General features: G+C 42.0%; 2 protein-coding genes across 2 annotated transcripts; both read right to left on the bottom strand.

Annotated features, from left to right (window-relative positions):
• Window positions 1–47: 47 nt before the first annotated feature.
• Window positions 48–3,560, bottom strand: tmem37 (transmembrane protein 37). The gene is made up of 2 exons (XM_030081256.1): window positions 3,400–3,560; window positions 48–749 (listed from the first exon to the last, which is right to left on the bottom strand). Exons 1-2 carry the CDS (start codon window positions 3,418–3,420, stop codon window positions 48–50), a joined length of 723 nt encoding a protein of 240 aa, XP_029937116.1. The 5' UTR covers window positions 3,421–3,560.
• A 1,013-nt stretch (window positions 3,561–4,573) lies between these two features.
• dbi (diazepam binding inhibitor (GABA receptor modulator, acyl-CoA binding protein)) lies at window positions 4,574–9,610 on the bottom strand. The gene is made up of 4 exons (XM_030080696.1): window positions 9,454–9,610; window positions 6,760–6,877; window positions 5,950–6,012; window positions 4,574–4,973 (listed from the first exon to the last, which is right to left on the bottom strand). The coding sequence occupies exons 1-4, from the start codon at window positions 9,466–9,468 to the stop codon at window positions 4,900–4,902; spliced, it is 270 nt and encodes an 89-aa protein (XP_029936556.1). The 5' UTR covers window positions 9,469–9,610; the 3' UTR covers window positions 4,574–4,899.
• Window positions 9,611–10,400: the final 790 nt, after the last annotated feature.

The following is a 10,400-nucleotide window of genomic DNA, read 5'->3' as shown; positions in this document are numbered from 1 at the left end:
TAACTCTATCCCATGCATTTTGTCGTGGATCACTAGTAGCATTTCTACTAGCATTTCCCCAACAAGCCACTAGGTGGAGCTGGCACATTCATATGATGGATATGGCGAGCTGCCATCCCGCTGAGGAAGAAGAAGAAGGCTGCAGCAAGCTGGCACCAGAAGGTGAGGGTGAAGCCCATCAGCGACACATACTCCCAAACCAGAGCTACGAACATGACCACACCCGTCACAGACATGAACGCTGCCACCAGCACCAGGACTGACCCAAGCACCCATCGACGAGATGCATCCCGGCCCTCGCTCACCTGGGACACCACGTGGAGCTCCAGACTGAAGATGGCAGCTACCACAGCCAAGGAGACTGCAAAGCGACACAGGCCCAGACCCCACTTCAAACCAGTGGTACCAGTCTGAGCCAGCAGGGTGGTGCAATTCAAGAGGACTAGAGCTCTGGGTCCACCAAGGGCTACTTGGTCCTGATCTATCAGATCTCTAGCTGCTGTTCTGGCATTACCACCCACTGGAGTTGCACTCTTTCCAGGTTCATCATTGGTCACACCTGTCTCCATGGTGCAGAAGCTCCACAGGCCCAAAATGCCTCCCCTGGATACATGAAGCCAGTGTCCATCACACACGGCTATGGAGGAGAGGACAACGGATAGGGCTGTGCACAGGATTATCAGGCTGCGGACCAGGACTTCCAATAAGTGGGAGCGAGGTTTCCTCTGTGGTGAAGAGCCTCTCTTCACCTATATGACATAAAACATGGACAGCATATCTTTGATTTGCTTTATTTCAAAAAAAGCCTCTGTTAAGCTTGATCTCTGTTAGAGTAGGTTATTTCAACTCTGGAGTGTTTCCTCCTTTAGTCTAATTAGTTTGGGCAGGTCATAACAATGCCATTCACACTTGGACGGCACTAAATAAGTGTACTGAGACTGAAAGGAGAAACCAAGATGGAAAATGCAAGTGCCAGCCCTGTCCAAGGATGCAGACTTAACATTAAGGCGTAAGAAAGTAATCCAAATAGATTACAGGGAAGACCTCAAGATGCAAGAATTGAGCGTTTGGCTATAACATAATGGACGCTAACATCTGATAGCTTCTAGTTCCTCATGCTTGGACAGCTAAGCATTATAAAATGAAGTGAAGTTAAACTGTCTGAACTGGAACCTGGACTAATGCTCGTGGGTCAGCTATTCCTTTATGCGTTCGTAAAGGGGCAAGAAACCCAGGTGAAACATTTAGACACTGCTGGCATCTAGTGGTTGATTTTTCCCCCTTGCTGTAGTGATGTATTTTTGCATTCCATCCTGCTACATCACTGGTGGGTGTGGTCACAAATGCAACAGGTCACATGCATGACCATACCCAACAGTGATAGTCAAGTGCAGCCGAGTTTAGGCTTTCACCTATGCAGTCATGCACAATGTTTTTTTCCGCCATCAAAGATTTGGGCTTTCATCACCCTTATAAAGTGTAATTCAACGCTAAATCACATAAGGCAGAAAACGTCTGCTACACTGGTTGAAACTTAAAGGCATGTTGCATGTCTGGCCACACCCACCCTGCGTACCAAATCGCATACTTCTACTTTTAACTTTTAGTATGTACTGCAGCTGCCCTTACAAAGTATGTAGTGTAGTATGCAGTATGCATGTGTATTCATACTATTAGGACACATTACATACGTCCTCCCTGAAGTCCGACCCTCTCGCTCACTTCCGCCGCCGTCCGGCGTGGCTTGTACATGCAGCTCAGTCAGTGTGACGTAACTTCCACTGTGCAAAGGATTGTGGGTCAGAATGGCCAGAGCAGCATGCTGAAATGCACACTGTGAAATCTGACCGGATGTAGTAGAACATCCTGGTACTCTAGGCATACTGCATCTGACATACTATGTATTGGGACATACTAATTATTTTTTTGCCCACTAAATAGTATGGTAGTGTGGGTACTGGAACGCAGGGCTAATCTCTGATGCAGCAGCAGGTATGTTTTTAGCAACAAGGTACCTGCAGCCACATCACTGATTGGGTGTGGCCAGAAGGGAAATATACCTGAAAGTTTTAAGCTTTAGAGTCCAGTGCAAAGGAGGTGTTCTGCTGGTGCTGATGACCATTGGGTTACACTGACTCACCCTTTACATGCATGAAAACCATAAGTAAACTACAGGAAAACAGTTCAGAGGAGTCTATCATGCTGAGCTTAAGTTACAGGGGCTTGATTGATCCAATCTAAAATCTAACCTAACCTGGGATAACAACAAAATTCTATCAAATAAATGAGCTACTTGTCAGTCCATATGACTTTTGTTGCCAAGCTCAGACTGCTTGATTTGTCACTGGTCAGTGTGAACCTAAACAAACCAAATACAAAAGCAACAAAGCAAGCTTTTCCACTGTGTGAGGCTTGACATAGCATACTAAAGAGGTTCAAGAGGAAAGAGCTGCCCAATTGTATTCACAAGTAGGGGACCTGTGTATTTTTTGTTTCAACTGGCAGCACGCAGTTAAAATATACTTTGATCTCCAAAAAACCTATGGTTTTCTTGCTAGTTCTGTTCTGCAAATAGTTGTTGAAGTCACTTTAGTTACACAGATGCAACAATCATTAAACTGTCAATGGTACTAAGCCATCAAAGCTGAGTAGTCTGCAGATTTTCAGTCCAATTAAACACTACACCAGTTCATTACACTGACTCAGCCCCTCTGACTGAGGCTGTGTGAGTTTGGACTGAAAACCTGCAGCCTGGCCTCGCGGCACATGGTTGAACACTATCAATGTAGGAGGAGAAAGCAAACATGCACATTTATAGCCTTCAAATAGCTGACATTACTCGCCACAACCCAAATTACAGGTAGGCTCTGATGTAATGAACACAACGATATATATATTTATATGATTAAGAAGAAGAAAGAAGAAGAAAATGAGATATAATTGGTTGAGACCAAAATAAACTCAGTGTCAAAAATATCCATAAAGTAACATGAAATATAATAGATGTGCAGCTCTAATGACCATTTTAATTGAAATACGTGACAGCCAGTAACCTGGTCATTCTTAATAAGGCAGGAAGAAACACATTTTGGAAAATTTCTCATGCCTTGCAGGAAAATATACCTTTAATAGCATCAGAGAAAACCTCTCGAGTATGGGGCACATATTACATAACGCAGAATTTATTTAGGTTAATAGGTGTAATTACACCGCAGTGAGTTGAAGCACTACATATTGCAGTTCGACTATCATTCTCATTAGTTAATTAGGTGTAATTGGACCTTCGGTTTGAATAGTCCAATAGTGCTATTCAAGTGACAGCCTGTCTCACAGGTTAGGCTACTGGCATAAACGTTGCAGACTTTACAGCGTAATCAAATCAGAAGTAAATGGACTTACCTTGACACTTATAGCAGTCATGGTTCCTGTGGAGAGAGCGAGCAGAGAGGCCAGCTATCAAGTGAAAGGGTGAGGCCAAACGCCCTGCATCAGTGTATGATTAACACACACCACGAGACAATGAGAGTTCCTCTGTGAAGAATAAACCGCACAAACCGCTCCTTTCCTCCTTTCCTGTCGCGGCCCGGTCAGCGTTGTGAGAAAGAGTTTGTTTTCATCCTTGTAGAGGGCACGGCCGTGGCACAGGGAGAGGCTGTTAACAAAAATATGATCCCAGCTGAAAATAAAAGCGTTATTATCAGTATATTTCAGAGTGTATCAGTGTTGAAGCCTTGCCTGAAAAGTAGTAGCCCGATCGGGATGGAGCTGATACAGATACAGTTCTTTAGTAGTGTAGCTTATTTTAACAAGCTGTGTAAAAGTCTAATTTCCTGAATATAAGCCTAACTTACTGATACAAATTTCTCCTAACAGCCCACAGGAGGAGGCATCTTGTGTTGCACACAGCCTGCATGCACTTACGTGTTCAATAACATGGAAGCAGCTGATTGTGAATCATGTAAGGAGTTGTTATAAAACAATGCAATGTAACGGTCTAATCAGTAACTCAAAATGGCAAAACTGAGTCCACCCAGGTGACTAGTTTTGTTTTTCAATCTTATCCACCCTTTTGTGTAAAGATCAGACCCACTTCCTTATTTAATAAATGCTTACAGCTGCACCACTGTAATACATTTAAAATAACACGTTAAAAAAAATAAAGCTTTCCTGAAAATATTTGCTCCTATTAGCAATGGCTTGCCTTATGATACCTAACTGGATTACCAATCTGGAATTTTTTTAATACCATATTATTGGTTTGACGACTACAGTGTTTAACACTGTTGAAGTGAAACTAAAGCAAGGAGTAAAATACACCAATAGCAGTAATTTAGACATTCATGTTCACAGACTCAGTTTGTCCTTGATGGTGGTTTTAGCATTTTACTAAGTCTGTCAGAGGGAAGATCATTTAGATTATTAGATGACTCTGTATAGAGGGGTAAAACTGGTGGGACGGTGGCAACAATTGGGACAGTTTTATATCCTCCCACCCACTGTGAATCATTTCCATTCTTGAATAATGTGTACAAAATCAGAATACATCATAAAGAATAATACACCACAGAACCAATGCTTTTTGATGAAAGGCTGGTTTTATATTCATAATACAAGATCCAGGACTGTACAACTGGTGGAGAACATCGGCTATGATCGCAAGGTGTTTGCTGGTGGACGGTTTCTGGAAGTCCACTGGTGGTTTTCAGGCTGCCTACATCTCCGTGGAACCACTGGCAGTCCACCAGGCATTCACATGTGTTGCTCGACATAGTAGCACAGGGCAAACTCCTTGAGTTTAAGGCATTTCACAGGACAAAGTGTGGGCTGAAGCAGCGGCCACAGCCAGCGGTTTCTATCCAGCCAACAGTTGGTCCAGCAGTTCATGCTTCCAGTGCAGCTTTATATTCCATATTTCGCCTTGAGTTCCTCAACCAGCTTGATGTACTCTTTCATGGCATCATCTTGGCTCTTTCCTGTTATTATAAAAAAAAAAAAAATCCATCAATTTTAAATGAAAAGTTCAAACTTGGATACTCTTGACCTGATATGTGACATTAAGTTCATTCAAGTTATTTTGAGACACAGCAGTGACACCTCGTGGCTGCATACTGCATTGCATTCGGGTTTATTGAGGCTGCTGTCAATGAAGAAATTAGTATTGGATGTCCCCATGTATGACTGCTCCATGCTGGTGCAAACTGATAAGTCTAGAAAAGAGCCTTGTTCTATTTCATGACTGATACCAAAAATCAGATATTTGCTCCTGATGTTTTAAGCTACTGAAAAGTAGTTCTGCTTTCAAGCTCTGTTGTAGCTGCATTGTAAATGTTGACGTGACATCTATTAGTTATCAGCAGGAATAAGAAAAATGCACTAAACAAAATAGCCCCAGAAATGTATATCATGTTTTATAGCAAAAATCATATCACAGTAATATCTGACTTGGGGTGGAGTTTCTTTTCAATCCCTAATTGATGAATGACATGAATATGACGTGGCAAGAGTCTGAGTAAACAAAACTAACAACAAGGCAGAACATAGAGCCTACTACAAGCAAGATGTGGTAAGTAAGGATTTGATTAAGTAAAGAAAAGAAAAACAAAGTACAAGTTTGTGCTTTAGCTAATTAGTTAATATATGCAGATTTGGTGGCTGCTGGTATCAAGGCTAGAGGACAGACATGGCTGAATAATCTCAAACACCACACTGATTTTTCAGTCCGAAGATAGCCAACTTGCACAGTAATGAATCCAAGCTAATTCCTGATGTACAGGCGGCCAATTCCAGATGCTAAATATTCAAGTATTTATCTTGTCAATTATGATTTCATGTCACTTGCCTTTCAGCAGTAAACTCGTCAGTAAAATGTCTGTCTAGGACCTGGATTTTAATCTACATCACACTAATGTTGCCATATCTGGAGCAGCATTTACAGAACTGAGCGTGTACCTTTCTCCTTATCCCAGGCATCCCATTTGGCTTTCCCAGTGAAATCCAGCATCCCAGGGCGAGCTTAAGACAGAAAGTAACATACAAATGATGATTGCAGAGTAACTGAAAGAGGTTCACAAAAAACCCTTTTATCCAGTGAGAAATAAATCGAAGTGCACTATGTCTATATGGTAAAAAAAAAAAAATGCCCGTTAATGTGTGGGACTGGAGCTAATAATATGATGTGATCGGCCATGGCCTCTTTTTGTATATATAGTCAGTCCTAAGATGAAGAAAGGTTTAAGTAGTTACATGCAATTTGTAACACAATTTTAAAACAACAGCAAAAAGACAAATCATTGCATTTAACTTCATCACTGTATTTTGGTTTTGGTTACAAGGATAGCTTCCTTCTTACTTGCCAGCTATCTTTTAGTGCTCTGAAGAAACTTAATATTTTTGTCGTCCAACATGTGTTCATGTGTTCAATGAAGAAAAATGATAGCAAACTCAATCAGTCTACTACTGTCTCTGTGGTGGTGCATTCATTTGTACTAGATAGTCGTATGTCGCATTTTGATTTTGGAAAGTGACCCACAGTAATGTTAAACTTCTTTGGATTGAGGCAGTTATTTTTCAGAATGTTAGCTGGGGGCAAGTCCACCTCAATGGCAGGAGGCTAACAGTTAGCATTTGGAGCATCCAGCCAGGGTGATATTATATTTTTTTTTCCAAAATGGGAGAACTATCCCTTTCATTTCAATTGTCCAGAGTGAACAGCAGTGTACATGTGATGGACAGTGTTGCAGTCATGAGCTGCTTTCTCACCGGTGTTGACGTCGCCCACGGTGGCCTGCTTGAACAGGCCGTAGATCTTGAGCATCTCTGCATCCTCTGGCTTCGCCTTCAGCTGCTTCACCTCATTGGCAGCTGTGTCAAACTGAGACTAAACAGGGGAGGAGAACAATACAATGATAATGATACTTTCTTGATGCCCGTGATCTTCAGAGAGGTCAGAGGTCAGGTTCAGCTACAGAACAGCAACATGGAAGCAGTAGGTGTTCAATCGTTTGCGCCTTTCATCTAGAGCTGGGCGATATATCGATATCTTACCTATATCATGTTAGGAAACTATTTGCCATCTGGGATTTCACCATATCCCCATTACTGATGATTGTTTAACAAAAATGTGTGTAAATATCCTATTAAAGCACCAACAGTCATCCCAACAATACTGTCACAACATTGATATTTCAGTAATTGGACAATGATGTTGTGGTATTTGATTCTGTTCATATCGCCCAGCCCTACTTTCATCATGGATGCCAAAAGTGTCAGCAGGTGTGCAATCAGAGAAATAAACGAAAAGGCTTTGAGACAGTTTCAGATAAGTAACATATTGCCGCCAAGTTGAACTTTGTTCTAGGTCTGACAACGAAACTAATCTGACCATTTTTACAAGTGTGCCTGCTGAGGTCGGTATCCTGATATGACTAGAATGATCCAATGTGAGCACAGCCTGCAATTGTTTTGAAATCCACTCAGTGAAAAGAGGGCTCCTTCAGTCTGGCAGTGAAATACAGTGTAACTGAAAAGAGCCACTTGGCTGCCAGTACAAGCCCAGAAGTACAATAAAACCATTGATTCAGTTGGATCCCTTCACAAAAGACAAAACCACACTGGCTGTGCCATCTTGTGCCAACTGTGCCAGAGGGGAACACCAGCTTGCATACTCTATGTAAATAAAATACAAAAGACATAATAAATTACTAGTGCTGGAAGAGGACACAGGTTTCCGCTTACTGTCTATGCAAAGCTGCTATCTTTAAGGCTGTATTCATACAAGAAATGACTCTGCATTGGTTTAATCATTGCCAAAGAAGCACTACAGGTTCACTTGCATAAACACAACATAAAAAACACTGAATAACACTTTGAATAAAGCTTTGTCATAACACAGTGGCGTGGAGGCTAATAACAAAATCCTGCAGAAAGCATGACCTGAAAAAAATCTCAAATCCAGGCCTTTGGCCACAATGTTGCAATGTGTGTGAGGAAATAACAGTCACAAGCAGCGAGCCCTGAAATCTAATCTACAAAGCTGTACAACAGACATTCAATATGCTTTGGCATCCTGAAAGAGGAGCAAAGATCAAGTTGCAAAAGTAGTTGACTTGACAATGTGGACTGCAGGCTTCCTCGGCCCTTGAGCTGTGTCACCTGCTGTCACAAGCTCACATCATGGTGGTAATCTACGTGGGCGGCAGGTGACTGACTTATGTGAGTATGAATGCATGGACTTGGGTGTTAAATCGAATAACTAATGCTCTCCCATCCCAGTGCAGCTGCTTACTAGAGGAGTAGCTGTGGGCAGCTCCCTGATGTGAATGTGTGTTAAGTGTTTGAACAGCCCCATGCTCAGCTGACCATTCCCTGCAAAAATAACAAGCATGTTGATGTATCCCACTTAACCCTCCTATTAAACGTTTAACATCTCTAAATACACAATTAACATTTTCCTAATTCAATTGGGACAAGTGGGTAAACATGAAATTAGCATGATGATGTGTTTTCAATGTCCTGATCACACTTTGTACCCATCAGTATTTCTCTGGGGTAAATTTGACCCCAGGCTGTTTTAGCTGTATAAAACATGTAAGAAACATCAATATTTTACACACATAAGTTTTAGCTGTTTTGGATAACACTGAGGGACTATAACATGCCATTTATAATCATCAGAAAACTTCCCTGCGCTTTAGGGCCCTAAACAAACATAATCCCACCTGTAGCAGTGTGAGCACCAGTCCAGGTCATATGACAGTTGGAAGAGAAAATTATATGATGTCTATGTATGTATGAGTGGGGGAGGTTATGTTTTATTTGAAGGGCTATTCAGGTAGTCAACAAGACACACACACTTGGGTAATAATTATTATAATAACAATTTTCTGGAGGTTTACATTGCTGGGGTCAAACTGATCCCAACTGATTAAAAAATGGTGGTAAATTTGAAGGTAACGAGAGGCTTAAAGCAGGTGGCCAGGAAAGAAGCAATGCTAATTTGCTATGGGACGCCGTTCACAACTCACCTCTCAGTATTGTATGTCTGGGTGTGGGTGCAGGCAGATAAGGGGACTGCGGAAAACACGAAGCAAACACAAAAGTTCCTGCTCTATGGTTCCAATATTAGGCGTGGGGACGCTGTATGAAGAGCAAACATGTCCTGAGGGGCTGGTGAACGTGCCACCGCCACACCCTAAAATAAATAAATGCACCAACCACTTCCACCTAAAGGACATTAATACAGCAGCTCAGCCCCTGTGGTGCGTCTGAAGTAACGGGTTAGGAGACATTTATCGGTATATTAGCACGAAGGAAACGGCACACAGCCATGACGCGGGGCGCTGCCATCCTGCCTGGACCTGAGACAGAAAGCCTGCTGTGTCGCTTCATGTTACGGCGCACATGAAAAATATTAGCTAAGCTGGGAGACCAAAATGTGAACAATTCGCTACCTACCTTAAGGTCAGCCATTGTTATAGTTGAGGTTTGGTCGAGGCCCGTTGGCAGCTCCGCAGCACAACCGCTAGACAGAGGATGAGGAGAGTCAGACAGAGGGAGGAGAAGCCGAGTACCGAGTGGTGCACGAGCCCCGGGCCTCGGATACGCCTTCTTGATGCCATTGGCTGATTTACGGAGTGACATTCTATCAAAGCCGCTCATTGGTTGGCGTGATTGTGATAACCAATCAAATCAATAGATTGTGGAACGCGAGGTCAACGCTCAATCTGGGGCAAGGGGTCACAGCCAAGCGTGGTCCCCGGATCTGTGTAATCCCATATGAATGACCTCAACAATCACGTAAAAAAGCAAAAATCAGCTTCATCTTCAGAAAGCCACCTACTCATAACCTACTTATTCCACTAAAAATAGAAACCTCACATCAGTCAAGCCAAATACAGGCTAAAGGTTAAAGGCAAATCCAAAATGATTTCTCATAAAAATAGACGTTAGACACTGTTATCGATTTAGAACATCATCGATCGAGATATGGTTTCCAAATAGCTAGTTTTTGTCTGATCTGTGATTTTAATAATAATAAAACATGAAAAGCTACAAGGTGACGTTTAGGCTCAATTAGGATTAAAGTGAGGCAAATGCTACATTTTGACATGAGCCAGGACCTGCTATGTAAAAGGCCCTATTTTCATCCAACAGCTATATAAAAGAGCTGAAAAAACCTGTTTACCCACTTACAAGTTATGTAAATTATGCTTTTTAGGGTGGATTGTTCCTTTAATTGCAGATCATAAACCAGTCAACTTCATTACTAGATTGCACAGCATTACATATACTGAACAGTTACATTTTATGTTCTTGTATCTTCAAGAAAAGTACCCAAATATTCTCCCACAGTCGCACCGCTCTCATGCAGAATGCAGTCAAATAGCCTCCCTATGTAACAG

The sequence above is a fragment of the Myripristis murdjan genome, chromosome 21, assembly GCF_902150065.1.
Source record: "Myripristis murdjan chromosome 21, fMyrMur1.1, whole genome shotgun sequence".
Taxonomy (NCBI): domain Eukaryota; kingdom Metazoa; phylum Chordata; class Actinopteri; order Holocentriformes; family Holocentridae; genus Myripristis; species Myripristis murdjan.
The sequence above is the reverse complement of the archived record's forward strand: the minus strand, read 5'-3'. Positions and strand labels throughout refer to the sequence as shown.